This window comes from Athene noctua, chromosome 7 (genome assembly GCF_965140245.1).
Source record: "Athene noctua chromosome 7, bAthNoc1.hap1.1, whole genome shotgun sequence".
Classification (NCBI taxonomy): domain Eukaryota; kingdom Metazoa; phylum Chordata; class Aves; order Strigiformes; family Strigidae; genus Athene; species Athene noctua.
The window spans coordinates 45,279,390-45,294,260 of NC_134043.1; the positions used below are offsets into that span (position 1 = coordinate 45,279,390).

The 14,871-nt window shown below is 47.0% G+C and overlaps 2 protein-coding genes across 2 annotated transcripts; both read left to right on the forward strand.

Annotated features, from left to right (window-relative positions):
- Positions 1–335: 335 nt before the first annotated feature.
- Positions 336–5,990, forward strand: LOC141962678 (dual specificity protein kinase CLK1-like). Its single transcript, XM_074911041.1, has 11 exons — positions 336–398; positions 1,077–1,167; positions 1,579–1,645; positions 3,242–3,358; positions 3,494–3,660; positions 3,739–3,833; positions 3,920–4,049; positions 4,198–4,280; positions 4,836–4,915; positions 5,138–5,228; positions 5,324–5,990. Exons 1-11 carry the CDS (start codon positions 336–338, stop codon positions 5,531–5,533), a joined length of 1,194 nt encoding a protein of 397 aa, XP_074767142.1. The 3' UTR covers positions 5,534–5,990.
- A 3,047-nt stretch (positions 5,991–9,037) lies between these two features.
- Positions 9,038–13,934, forward strand: LOC141962679 (peptidyl-prolyl cis-trans isomerase-like 3). Its single transcript, XM_074911042.1, has 6 exons — positions 9,038–9,070; positions 9,734–9,808; positions 10,594–10,687; positions 11,338–11,405; positions 11,859–11,977; positions 13,610–13,934. The coding sequence occupies exons 1-6, from the start codon at positions 9,038–9,040 to the stop codon at positions 13,734–13,736; spliced, it is 516 nt and encodes a 171-aa protein (XP_074767143.1). The 3' UTR covers positions 13,737–13,934.
- Positions 13,935–14,871: the final 937 nt, after the last annotated feature.

Sequence of the window (14,871 nt, forward strand, 5' to 3'; positions counted from 1 at the left end):
CCTTTTTTACCCCAAGCTGTACATTGAGGGCGATCCTATGGGACAGGATTGCGTCCTAGCGTTTAAAACACATCTGTTTTCCCTCTCGGAAAGGCTGACGGCCTTAGGGGCCCCCTCGCCGCCGGGCACCCCCCGCAGAGGTTCCGACGCGGCAGCGGCTCGGCCCAGCAGCTCGCCGGGGCCTGCGGGGCGTCGCGAGGCCTTCGCCCGCGTCGCGACGCCCGGGCGTGCCTCTGTGACGCGTCGCCGCGCTCCGGGCGGGCTCCTAGCAACGCCTTTTGGCGGCGGGCCGCGGGCCGCCAGTCGCGGCGCCGAGCCCGGCCGCGGCAGCAGCGATGGAGCGCCGGAGCGAGCGCCGGGTGCCGGAGAGCGCGGCGGGGCCCTCCCGAGCCGCGGAGGTGGGGCGGCAGGAGGGGCGGCGCGTGCTCACTGCGGCCCCGGCGGCCGGCAGCGGAGGGGCGGCGCCGGGGGCGGGCGGGCGGGGCGGGGCCGGGAGGCCGGCTGCTGCTGTCGGCGGGGCGAGGGCGGCCGGCCGGCGGCCCGGCCCTCGTCCCTTGCCGGGCCGTGCCCACGGGCGCGGGCAGGTCGGGTGGCCGGGGCGCCCCTGCGCGCCCCGCTCCGTGCAGCCGGCGCGTTCTGTGCCCGAGCCTTGTTCCGTGGGCGGCTTAGTTTGGCCACACGGCTGGGTTTTTTTGTTTGCTTGGGGGTTTTTAGAGAGATTAGATAGGGAAGTATTAAATCGTTCACTTCCAAAAACAATACGGTCACTGAAATCCTCAAGTAAGATTCAGTGAACCCATCTTTTAAAAGAAAAACAACCGTGTTGTAATTTTTTGCTGCCTTGCCGCTCTGCGTATCTCACCTGAAAACCTGTTCCTTGCCACGTTTTCCTCCTGCAACATAAAGCCTGTGCCCTGTGAATTTCCAGGGACTGAATTTGAAATTGCGCCTGCCAACTGACTGTGGCCTGGCGTGTATCTGAATGCCTGAATATCTCCCCGCTGAATGAATTTTGTTTTCGGACCTGAATTCACTCGGGTTTATTGATCGGCTGGACAATCTTGTTGCCGTTCCAGAAGAGTCCTCGAAGGAAAAGATCAAGGAGTGTAGAGGAGGATGAGGAGGGTCACCTGATCTGTCGGAGCGGAGACGTACTAAGCGGAAGATGTATAGAACATTCTTCAAAATTTATTAACTTTTCAGATAGATAAGTTCTTTTAGCGTAAGATGTGAGGGGCTTTGCAAGGCTTTTCTTTCTGTGTCTGGGGGTGGGAATTGTTTTTCTTTTCTGTAGAAATCAAATATATTTATTTTTTCTTTTTCCCTTTCCCTCCCCCCCCACCCCCCCCATAGTAAATGAAGTTAATGAACGTGGTAGAATGGGATCCCTGTAAATGTGCCTCGAGAGCTGTCCAATAACAGCTCTCAAACTAGGTATTTACAATTTAAAGCAGCACGGTCTAGAATAGCTTCGGGGATAGTACTTAGTGTTTTTGTGGGTTTTATTTTTGTTTGCTTGTGTTTTTTTAATAGCCGAGTAACTTGCAACTTTTGTGACTGAGGTTTTTTTCTTTATAGATGAGGTTATGGCTAGTTTGGGTGAAGGCACTTTTGGAAGAGTAGTGGAATGCATTGATCGCAGAGCGTAAGTCTTGACTTAAATACGGGTGATTTTTCTTACTGATGCTGTCACCGAGTGGGTCCTGAAGTGGGCGCCTTCGGATTGTGTCAGGTTTTACCTTTACTTCCTCATCTGCTGCTCTGTGTGTTTCTGAAAGGCTGCCGCGGTTCCCAAACCGGGGTTGCTGCTCGTACAGCACCGGGAGGTGAGGGGTGTGCAGGACTGTGGTGGGCGAGGCGATGGGTGTGTCCTCTGCAGGTGCCCCCTGTTACCAAAAACTCGGAATAAAGAATTTATCGACACCAACAGCAGATAAGCAGACACTTCTTTATTGACGGCCGAGTGCGCAGGGGACTCGTCTCACCGAGAGCGCACACCAAGCATCAAAACGATGCATCTTACGTAGAACTTACTCATACACGTTCGTTAAGTATTCACGCATAAACATATAATTTCTTGGAAACCATCCACATATTCTTCTCCTGTTTCTGATTATGTGCAGTGAAAGCTAGAAATGTCTAGAAATGGGTCTGGGGTGTAATACAGGTGGGTGGCCGCGATCTCCCCCCGCCGGAATTAGCTTCTGCTTAAGTTCACGGTTTCTTGGCCGGTACTCGCAAGCTGTTACAGTTGGTTTTCCTCGGTTCCCATCAATCCTAGACCCTGACAGCTACATGCATTCTTCTAGTTCTATGTATGCATTATAAATCAGGTTATAAATCAACCTGTGTTTGTTACCCAGGTTCCAAACGCTCCTACTGGTTAATTTTGACCAGTCACTCTGGCCTTGGTGCGGGGCCGCACAGGGATTTTAGAGTAGCGTTCGGTTGCTGGTACAAAGTGCAATAAATGTGAACAAATAATTTCTACTAAAATACCCCTTAATTCTATGTTCATATTAAATTAAACATAATTTAATTTCAGTTGATAGCAAATTCAGTAACACCCCCAGCCTGGTAGAGGTCGGGGGCTGTGGTGGGGAGGGGCCCAGAGAATGTGGGGCGAAGCTGCACCCCCCCAGGCGGCACGCCTGGGGCCTGGACCACCCCAGGCCTGTATAATGAGTAAGCTCTCGGACGTCATGTTGCTCACCTTCAGGGATCATCTGTGACGATGCAGGGCCATTGGGTTCCAGCAGTGAGCACCTTACAGGTCTCAGATGGATTTTGTGCTCGATGGCGGTTTTGCTCTGTGCAAGATAGCATGAAACTGGATTGTCTCTCTCGTCGCTCTAGAAGGCATCTGACACCTCAGTTACATTTGCACTACTGAAATGACTGAAGGTGGCCTGTCATTTTTGACTGATGGTCAGGTTAGGCCATGGGATGTGGAAGCTCCTCCAGGATTAGCCCGGCGTACATAAACACAAAGGGGAGGTGAACGGGGCCTTTAAGAATAGTACTGATATATAAGGTATGGAGTGTGTTTTCAAAATTTAAAGATTTAGTTGGGTTTGTGCAGTGATGAACCTTGATTCTATTCAGTCTGTATGTACTTAAAAAAACCCCTTTTCTGATGAGGTTGCCATTCTCATCAACAATGTATATGGTGACAATTACTGAATAGTCTTGGTTAAAACCGCTCCTCGTTCTAATCGCTGTTAAAACCTTGTCTTTTCAGGGCAGACAGACATGTAGCTGTGAAAATAGTAAAAAATGCTCCTGGGTACTCCGAAGCAGCTTATGGAGAAGTGCACGTGCTACAACACTTAAAAACGCTGGATCCCAACAATACACAGTGAGTAGACAAGGGCGGCTGTACTTTGTTTTGGCTTTTAAGATTTCTGTGACATCGCTTTCTGGGCCGTATGCCGTATGTATCTCAGCGTTCTACCACTTCTGTTGCAATTGATGGATTTTCCTGCTCTTGCAGCCACTGCGTCCAGATGTTGGAATGGTTTGAGCACCATGGGCACGTCTGCATGGTTTTTGAGCTGCTGGGGCTCAGCACCTTTGACTTCATTAGAGGGAATTGCTTCTTGCCATTTTCGCTGGAGCACATCAGACAGATGGCTTATCAGATCTGCAGATCTGTGAACTGTAAGTATGTTTCTTTTTTTTGCTTTATTTGTTAGATTTTCTTTACAGAATTTGCTAACTGTGTGTGTTACCTTGCAGTTTTGCACCTGAACAAGCTGACACATACAGATCTGAAGCCAGGAAATATTTTACTTGTGAATTCAGACTACACAGAAGAATATAACCCCGAACTGGTAAGTTGCTGTCCTCTTCCCTACCTCCCCCTCGGCTCCGGTCTGGGTTTACTTGGTCACTTGCACCCCCTTGTGTGTCATTTCAGGAATGCGAAGAACGGAGACTAAAAAATACGGATGTCAAAGTTGCGGACTTCGGGAACGCAACGTATGATTTCGATTATCACAGCCCTTTGGTGTCTACAAGACCTTACAGAGCTCCTGAAGTGATCCTAGGTCAGTAGACATCTGTTCGGCTGCTCTTGAGCGTAGGACTTTCTGCCTGCTACGGAACTGCCACAGCTGTGTCGCCTGTCTCGAGCGCTCGAGCTGTGGAAGTGTTTGCAGTCTGATACACACGTGAACCTTCTGCATCTTTTCACAGCGCTGGGGTGGTCACAGCCATGCGATGTTTGGAGCATAGGATGTATCCTCATAGGATACTACCTTGGATACGCGGTATTTCAGGTAGGTAGCTGTGAAACTCCAAAGGATGCAGCGTGTATAATGCTCCTCAGCTTGGTGAAAATATGCTCCAGGGAGGTGGGGACTAAGGGGAAAGGTCTGTGCCAGAAATGAAGCTGCATTTCTCTGGAATGCCAACTTGAAGAGAACAGAAGCTGCAGGCACAAAGGAACGAACTTCCTCAGCAGAAGAGTGCTCCAAGTTGCTTCCAGTAAACATTGTGGCAGCAGCTTGATGGGAAGGATCACCCTGTGAACATTGGTAACACACAAGCCACACCAGTAACAGATGAGCTTCCTCTATCACCAAATATGCAGCAAATACCTGCATTCTGTCATCTTGACAGTATTGCTGAAACTTATCAACAAAGAAGAGAAAGGATAAGGCAGGGAAAAGAAACTTCAGTGCACTGTAACTTCCTTCAGGGAACAGATGACTAGAGCCTCTCTTTTCTCCTTAATCTGAAATGAGTTGCAGGGTACAGTCAAGAATGAAGTGTGGTTCTTGATAACTTCCTCTTAAGGACACACAAAAATGTCTCTCTCGCCTTCCTTCCAGACCAATGACGACAGAGAACACCTGGCCATGATGGAGCGAGTACTGGGGCCTTTGCCAAGGCACATGATAGAGAAAAGCAGGTAATTACATTTTCTGTGCCTGGACCGCTATAGTTTAAATATTTTCAGATTTGGCTTAACAGCACGTTTTTTAAGAAGTTTAATAAACTCGGATGCACCTTTGGCTGTACTTAACAAGCTGGCCACCTTTGTGGAACAGTCCCAGATCAGTTCCCAAGAACAAACGTGCTGATAAACTTCTAGCGAATCTTTGAATAACGAGCCCTGGTCTGTTTGTTTAAGGAAACACGAATATTTCCATCATGGCCGGCTGGACTGGGATGAACACAGTTCTGCTGGAAGATATGTCTCCAGTTGGTGTAATCCCCTAAAGGTAAGATGGCAGAGGGAAAAGGCGCTTGCGGAGAGCAGCTTTAAGTACAATTCCAATATTAAAACCCCCCATGTCGTGTTGTTGTCTTCCTGAAGGAATTCATGACCTGCCACAATTCGGACCACAGGAACCTCTTTGACCTCATTGAGAAGATGTTGGAGTACGACCCAGCCGAGCGCATTACTCTGGAGGAAGCACTGAAACATCCTTTCTTCTTGCCCTTGAAGCGGCAGAAAAGGAAGCTGCCTCCTGTAGCTGAGAAGGCTGATGCAGATGTTACACCAAAGAGACAAAAAAAATATTAATTCATAAACGTACAGGTTATTCATAAACGTACAGTTTTCCTGTTTTCTAGTGACTATTTTTATAAAGATCATGAAACAGCAACATAGTCTTTTACCTGTGAGATAGAGGTCAGCTTCCACTCCCTTCAGGATGCTGCTCCCAGACCCAGCACAGAGAGCAGCTTCGTCACTGGGGATGCTGCAGGACACAAGGGGCCACAGTTAAAGTCCTTTTCCTCTGTTCAGGCCTCACGTCAGTATTGCTATCGTTTCACAGTAACTACCACCTCCATTTTAGGGCCAATGAAAATTTGTTGGAGGAAGACACACATCTGTCAGCCTGAAAGAGTCATTGGGTTGATAAGGGTTTTTAACAAGGTTTTATAAGATTGCTGTTTTATAAGGCTGGATAACACTGATTTAGCGCATATCCTAAAGAGGTGCAACACAAAGATGCAAATATTGCACTTGAATCCATTCTCCCTGACCAGAAGTGATGACTGTTGTCTCTATTAGGCACAATACGGGATAAAAGTCCTTTGCAAACAGTGAGACTTGCACTTTATAAATTAAGGGTGGCGATTTAGAGTCAGTGGTCTAAACTTTGCAATCAATGCTGCACCGGTTCCGACTACATCCAGTACCACAGTCATGCATCTGAAAATGTCCCCTAGTGTTCGTACCTGGTGTTCCTCTCCAAGACAAATTCCCTAAAATACATTTAGGGTACTTAGAAGAATCATACTGGGGGGAAAAAAAGGGAAAAAAAAAAAAAAAGTCCTCAAATCATACTTGTAAAAGCTGGAAGAAAGGAAAATGAGGGAAGGTCCCCGCATAAAATGGCATATAACAACGAACCATTTAACGTTTTTTAAACGGAATCTCACCAAGTCCCTTTGTGAGCCAGTTATTGACTCCATGAGGTATGGCATCATACGCTGTATGCGGAGAGTAAATTCCAATCCTGTGCTCCAGGGCTCGGACCACCAGCCGTTCCTTCCAGGTCTTCCACGTTACTCGCTTGAGCGGTGTGAATACGGGAGGGTGGTAAGAAAGAATAAGGTCTGCCGCCTTGTGCACCGCCTCTTCCATCACCTCCTCGGTGAGATCGTTAGTGAGGAGGAGAGTGTTCACAGCGTGGGGAGGGCTTGGTTCCACCAGCAGCCCCACATTGTCCCAGCTTTCAGCCAGAGAGGGGGATGCAAAGTCACCGAGGGCAGAAACGAGCTCCCCGAGGTTCATGAGGGAGCGCGAGGGCAGGAGGCCCAAAGCGCGGAGGCAGCGGAGAGGCCGGCGAACCAGCTGAGTGCCGGGCAGCAGCATGCAGCTATCTGTAGAGGGGGCGAAACCACGCAGGAATAAGCCCTGGGAATTCGCTGGCTGGCAGAGCAGAGGGAAGAGTATTGCAGCGGCGAATGCCGCCCCGCTGACAGAGGGCAGCGCGGCCCGGCCTCCCCCCAGCAGGCGCTGCCGTCGGAGGCGCGCCGGCCGCGGGCTCTCCCTCCTGCCTCCGGGGCGCTCCCGGCGAAGCACCGAAACCGGCCCTTTAGAATCGTGCCAGAAACGTACGGAACTTGCCCCTCACCCATCCGCGCACGCTGCAACCGACCCGCGGGATCTAACCGGAGAAGCGTTTGCCTCTCGCGGGGGGGGAGGCGGGGGCCGGGGAAGCAGGCAGGACCGGGGCAGGCAGCCTCGAAGCGCCGCCGCGGGACCCCACGCTTACCTCACGCCGGATCGCAGCCGGAGCTGCAGAGCGGAACCTGCGCTCGGCCCGGCCCCGCCGCTTCCGCCGCGCTAGGGGGGCGGCCGCGGCCTCTTCGCCGCGCCGGGCCGGGCCGGCTCTGAGCCGCGGCGTGGGCAGCCCGGCCCCTTCCTGCCCGCCCGAGGGGAGCCGGAGAGCCGTTTCCCGGCGGCCGGCGCCGGGCCCGCGTCCAGCCTCGGCAGGTTTGTGCGAGGCCTCCGTGGGGCCAGGCGAGGGGGAGGGCGCCGGGGCGGCGCGGGAAGGCCGAGCTGGCGGCCGCGGGGATGGCGGGCGTCCTGGGTGGGTCGCTCGCCGGTGGAGGAGCCGGGCCGCGCCCTGCAGCAGCGGGGCGAGCGAGCGGAGCCGGCGTGCCGTGCGCGTAGGCCGTCGGAGCAAGTACCTCGCATCGGCAGGAAAGGAGCGGTAGCTCCGAGCCATCGCTGGTCAGGTGGGAGCCGAGGGCCGCTGGGTTGCGGGGAGCGCGCTCGTCCCTTGGGAGGCTTAACCGGCGGGTGCACAGCGCCGCGGTGCTCGTCCTGGCGGCCCGGTGCTCGTCCTGGCGGCCCGGTGCTCGTCCTGGCGCCCCGCCACCCTGGCAGGCAGTAGCCGGGGTGAGGGGCCGGGCCGCGGCGGGCGGGTCCGCCGGCGCCTGCCTGAGGCCTCGCCGAACCTGGGGGCTGCCCAGGGAGGGCAGCACACGCCGAACAGAGTGGCCTCTAAAGCTCTTGATTTCCACAGAACTGCGGTTTATCGTCATCCTTCCAAAGGCTGTTATTTGAAACTACTACTACGATAAAGGCAGTCTGATCCGGTGCTCGAACGCAGGTAGCTGTCTGTTGCAGATACTGGCAGCTGTCAGAAGGTGGCTCCGAATCACACCTCCCTTTAGGAACTGGCATGTGGCTTTTCTCTGTTAATTTCGGTCATTTATAAAAAAATACTCTTTGGAAAAGCTGAGATTGCTTCGTATAGACCTTCATCCTAGGAAAGGGTTTTTTGCCCCCACCCCTCTTTCTACGTTATTTTGTTCTGCTCCTTTCTAGTTCTTTACATGCTGCATAGTTACAAGTAAATTGCAATAAAATGTTTATCCACAGAGTCGCTTGAATGGCACTGTAAAACTGTGTGCTTTAAAAGCATAGGACCACACAAATATTTCAGAATCAAAAAGAACCGTGGACTGTTAGGAAAAAGCCCAACGGGTTTCATATGTTCATATGTTTTCTTTGCAGAAAATTGCTGTAGACGATCTACCTCAGCTTTTGAATAAGCAGACATGGTGAGAACAATAGCCCTTTCTATATATTTTAATTCTTCCTGAAATGGTCATCTAGTGGAAAGTGAATATCTGCTCTGCATCTCAAAGGAATACGCATTTTATTCTGCTGCGAAGAACTGGTAATGAAAAGTTTAGGTTTTCATTTCAGACTTCTAACGAGATATTGTAGAAAGGAAAATAGGACAGGTTACATTGGTCTAAAATATAATTAGACCTTCAGTTCTCAGAGCCTAAATTTTAATCCTACTTTGGCCAATATTTGGTAATCCAGTTTGGTTTCTTTTACCATGGAAGCATTGTTCAGGTCGCAAACACACAGTCCTGCTTGAGTGTATGTAACCTACACTTGCAGGCATTTACAGTTTTTGCAAATCAGGAAACGAAGGTAAGACCGTGTGTCTTAAACTGTCCATACACCTCTTAGAGCATCTTCATGGACATTGTAGACTACTATCTTCACTTCTTTACTCGTATACTTCTGGGAAAGTATGCCAGTATCGGCATGATGCTGATTTTTCTTGTACGCTTCTTCCGAGTATAAACCCACAGTATCTTTTTTTTTTTTTTGCATAGTTTAGCACTTTCCATAGGAGTACTGTGATATATTTGGCCTATAGAGATATATTTGCTTAGGTGGATGGGTAGCTGCCATTTTAAATTTTGTGAAGGTTATTTATAAATTCTTAAGAAAAGTGTGTCATTGTGTAGATTTGCTTGTTTGTGAAGGCAGATTTTATGTGGTGCCATTCAGAACTAGCCTTATCACTCAGAAGGCTTCTGGCAACTAACACACACCAGTTGTTCCTCTGACTGTAAAGCAGTGAGGTGTGTGTGCCACACTATCACCTGAAATGGAGAAAACCTCGATTCTTCAACTTTGCAATGCAGTGACTGTGCAGGTGCAGTTTGCAAATGATTAATGTATCTCTGGAGTGTAACAGCGTGAAACAGAGCTGCTGCATTCCTGTGCTGAACTTGATGTGTCCTGAAACTAAATGAGACCAAGTGCTTTCTGGTCATTTCACTGGAAACGAGGAAGAGGAAGGTTTCTGACAGTAGCCTTGCCTGTGGCCAAATAGCGGAACAGTGTTTATATGCATGTAACGTTTGCGTATGTTCTTGGTGGTGCTAGGACATCAAACTGAGTCTGTTAGTATTTCGTTGCTGATTTCATTATTATTTTCTGCCTCTTGCCCAGGCTGTCACGCTGCATACTGACGTAGGCGATATTAAAATTGAACTGTTCTGTGAGCGGACACCAAAGACCTGCGAAGTAAGTCAAGTAACAGAAGCGGGATTGCCTAGTGTCAGAACAAAGCAGTAGAAATAGTGAAGACTGTAGAGGAGGTGAAGTGGCTTTTGCAATTCATCTTTTCACGTAACAGAATACTAATATTTTAAGCCGGTACAGTGCCTATGCCACTTGTGGAAATCGTGCACTGTGTCATACTGCCTAGAGCTTTGCTGCCCGTTTCTCACCAGATGAAGTTTAGCCAAGGGCCACTTCTCTTCAAGTTCCAGCATCTCCCAAAGTGCCCTTTGCCCTTATGGGGAAATACGGCACATGGCCTGGGATTCCCCAATTTCCCTGGGTTTGCTCACACTTGCAGAGATTTGGTTTTAAGAGAGTGACAATCGCTCCCAGTTTGTCAGAGGCCCCAGGTTTTCCTTTCTGCAATAAACTTAAGCTTAAATTCAAATAATTGACCTTTTAACTAATAAAACTGAGGCATGAAGTTGTTGATTACAAAATTGACATTTACAAAATGTTGAATGAGAGTGATGCTTCTGAGCATGTCTTAGGCTTCTTGTTTGTTCCTCAAGTCAGACAGCCTTGTGCTGTAAGCTTTATGTAAAATCCTTTGTATCTGTGACACTGTCAAAGGGGCACATTAACTATAATTTGCTTATGACTGTTCTGTGGCAATTGGAATTCAGGTGGTCACCACGCAAAGCAGAGGCAAAAGGGTTAGACTTGGTCTTGCCAGTGCTGTCATTTTAGTGAGAGGATATTTGCTTCTGAATTGTTTGTTAATGTGGTTTGTTTCACTTCCTTAGAATTTCCTGGCTCTTTGTGCTAGTAACTACTACAGTGGTTGCATATTTCACCGGAATATAAAGGGCTTCATGGTTCAGACAGGAGATCCATTAGGTAAATTCTTCTGTTCGGGTCTCTCTATAGGAAAATAAAATATAAATAAAAGGAAATGATAAGTATGAAAGTTTAAAACCAAAATGTAAACAAAGTAAAAGTAAAATATAAGAATTATTGTTTTGTTGACAGAGGGTTTTATGGGGAGATTAGCTTTCTGTGATGAGTTTACAGAGGAGCAGCCATTACCCTAGTTCTAAATAAACATGCAGTAGTAAAGCATTCTACAGACTTTTCCAGCTGTTTCCACTAAATATGATGGTTCTGCTGGCTCACCAGAGGTGGAACGGGTAGCAGTTGCTATTGTGGTTTCTCTGATTTCTGCCTGAAAGGCTACACTGCCTTTAAAGCATTTGGGGGAAATGTCCCAGACAGCGTCAACTGTTTGGGGGAAAATCCGATTCAACTTCGGGTTTGTACTCATACTGAATTTAATTTGAGGATATGTCAGTGCCTTGTTCTGCTACTTAATAGATGTCCCTTATTTAGAGTTATGTCTCTGCTGAGTAACAAGACACGAGCACCTGATCCCTGCCTCAAATGAATTACAGGCTATCTGTGGTCTTTGTTGTAAAATGTTATAACAGTACATTATTTCTAGAATTTTCAGTCTGAAAATCCAGTAGTGTATTGTGGTGCTTCTTTGTCAGGCACTGGGAAAGGAGGTAACAGCATCTGGGGCAAGAAGTTTGAAGACGAATTCAGCGAATACCTGAAGGTATTTCTGTGCTCGCAATATGCGGTTATTTTCATACGGATTTTCCTTACGGATTGGAGAACACTCAGCATTGTGTTGTACTGTATTAAATACCTTTCTATTAACTGTGAAGCAAAGTCTAATCCTGCAATAAAGGGATAGAAAGCTTCTTGTTAGAAGGGGAACAGGCATTTCTGTACTTGGCAAGTTAAGTTTGAGGGTTTTCGTCACCAAGAACAGAAGTAGAAAGAATTTGTAAGTGCTTTTCATGTTCTGAAGGGAAAGAAGTAATTTTTCATTGTAAGGGCAATTTTGAGGAGCTAATTATGGACTGTGTTGGAATATATTTGCAGTCGAGATTTTTTTCCTGATAATGGTATTGAAGCAGAGTAGTCAGTCACAGAGCACTTCGTGCAGGCTAAAGCCCTGCTTCTACACATGTGTATCCATGTTGAGGTTTTTCCCTTCTTTCAGCACAGTGTCCGTGGGGTGGTTTCAATGGCAAACAATGGCCCAAATACCAATGGATCACAGTTCTTCATCACTTACGGCAAGCAACCGCACCTAGACATGAAGTACACTGTGTTTGGAAAGTAAGTGATCCGACTGCAAGCCACCATACCATAGCGTGTGGAGGATCTGAATATTTCAGGGCACATGCAATGCAAATTTAGAAGCTTCTGGTTCTAAACCTGTTTAAAATATTGGCTGTATATATGTAAATGTATGCTCTTGCACTGTCACCAGAATTAGTTGCTCGAAAATGCCACTCCCTTCTTCACTGCAGGGAATAAGGATATTAAAAATTACCTCAATAATGGACCATTCTTTTTCTTCTTCTCTGCCTCCACACCCCCCCCCCCCCCCTCAGTTATTCCAGCTTGCCTTTTCATCCATGGCCAAAGGGCTGCAGCCTGATTTTCAGCAAACTCCAGAACAACTGGATACATGGTTGTAGGGTTTACTGAGCAACAAGAATCTGATCTGGGACTGAATCTGGCAATGGGTGTGGTACTGATGATTGTACTTCTGTTTAGGTGGAACTGTCTGTTGGTCAGATAAAAACCACAGAGCTTGTTTAAGATGCATCATTATTTAAAACATTCTTAATAGACACTACTGATAATGGATCCTTAAAGCAAATGTTCGATTTTTGAGTCTTTCAGATTCTGCTTTTTCTATCTCAAAATCATGGTAGTCTTTTCTTTTGCTTGTTAAAAAGTCTCTACTGTACAAGTGAATCTGCTGAGAAAAAGTTGCCTTTATTAAATGGAGTTAAATATTCAAAGGAAACTATTGAAATGTGAAAATACAATTTTCTATCAAATGTATTGTTTATAGGCATCTAAATACAGGTGTTCCCTTCATTTCTGAGTTGTTTAGAAGTGTGATTGACAGTAGGTGTTTTAGACTTGTTAGAAAAGAGTAGAGGCTCTGACAGGGGAACTTTGCCAGGTTTTCTGTGGCAGGTTTAAGATACTCCAGCTGCAGTTGCAGAATCAGCAGGACAGCACATGCAGCCCCTGCTGGCCTGCAGTCCCGGTGTCCTAGATTCAAAGCGTTGATGAATGTGACTGAACTGAACTGTGAACAGCACAAGGTGTTTTCTGCCAAGTCCGTTACTGGGAAATAAACTATCAAGGTTTACCAGAGCTAGTTACTTAAACAAAAAAAATAAGAGGTTTATTACAACAATCTCTCTTGCCACTTCTTCAGCCTGACAGGAGATCCGAAAGCTTAAGCATGTTTGTACCACTAGATTTACACAGTTATTTATGATTCGGTCCAATCTTGTCTTTGAGTCAGAAGGTTAGAAATGATAGTTTCACATTTGGAAATGGATTTTCCGGCCATCGGATTTCCGTCATTCACAGTGAAGTTTTGGTATGGAGAGCAGCTTGCTGCTACTGAAACCTACGGTATGATTGGTCGGTCCTGCCTGCCAGGAAGTGCAGCCAGGGTCTTTATACAGCTACGGCTGGTGTAAACTATGATACTGTCAGGTCAGTGGGAATTGTTTGTGCTTTTCAGCAGAATCTGTCACGGGTGCTTAATATTTCCTTTCAAAATATATGCCATATATAATGTTTTGGCAGTCTTACTTGTACCATTTGCTTGCAAAGTCTTTGCCCTGTGATACTTCACTGTAAACTGCTTTGAGATATCTCAGCTGTGAAATCTAAATCATTATTAGGAGATTCCCAGCATTTCTGCTTTTCTTCCAGAGTTATTGATGGCTTGGAGACCCTGGATGAGCTGGAGAAGCTGCCTGTGAATGAGAAAACCTACCGACCTCTCAATGAGGTTCGCATTAAAGATGTGTCGGTTCATGCCAACCCTTTTGCTCTGTAGCCACAGAGTGCCTCGACGCATTCTTTAGAGACTGGTCAGATGGACTGCTGGATTATGGAGTTTGAAGTGCCATTAAAGAGGGTTACTTGAGCTGGATCGTACCTTTGTTCCTTTTGAATCCTTTGAATGCAGGATTTTCAGGAGTTGTGACATTGTTTGGGAGTTGTCACAGAAAAGTCTTGTGCTTTAGGAGTCAGTTTTTCCAGAGTATCTTCTAGTATTTTGATTTTTAAACATTGCTTTTAATACTTGTAAAACAAGACTTTTAAAAATACATTTTTTCCGCCCCCAATCTTTTGTTTTCTGCCTTATCTTTCTTAGCGATACTATGTTGAAACAATGTCCTTTTCTACGATTTCATACTCCCGGTTTTCTGAAACTTTCTCGTGTAAATTCTAACTTTACTGGTTTTTAGAAAACTGACTAAGATGTGCAATGTTTTCCCTTAGGCGAGAGCAGTGTCGTAGACGAAACCTTTCTCTCCTAGAGGATTAAAGACCGTGTTTAGAGGAGTGCTTGCTCTTGCGCTGCTGTGTGGGAATGGTAACCTCTTCAGCCTCCCCAGCAGGTAGATTGGAAACAATCGCTTCTGCCTCTGGCACAGCACTTCTGGTATGAAAGAGTGTTGGTGTCTTTACATAGCTGTTGACCAAAACTAGGTAGCGTTTGGTCTTACTTGACACCAAATGTTGTTGGACTCAAGAAAATCTGCAAGAAAGTAGAGAGGTATCTGAATATTGACTTGTCAAGAGGAAGCATAAAATACATGCATACTTATGCGTGTGTTTGGGTGCATGTATGTATATTGCTGATCCTATGCTCAAGTCACTTGGTATAGTAAGCATAAAATAACCTGACTCCAGCAGGGAAAAAAGAGTGATTTGTATGCATCAGAAAAGCAGTTCTCCACCTTGAGTATACTGGGAAAAGCAGAATGTTCTACTCTTCCGTGTTGTAGATTTCAAACATGTATTTTTGCATCAGTTTGTTTTCATAAAGCAGGAAAAAGTCAACTCATTTCCACGGAGACTCTATAATATGTAGAGGCGAGAGGGTATATTTCCAGTTCCAGCTGTGCATGAAAGACCTGGACAGGAGAGTACCCACAGTTCCTGCATCCAACTCCCACCATTCC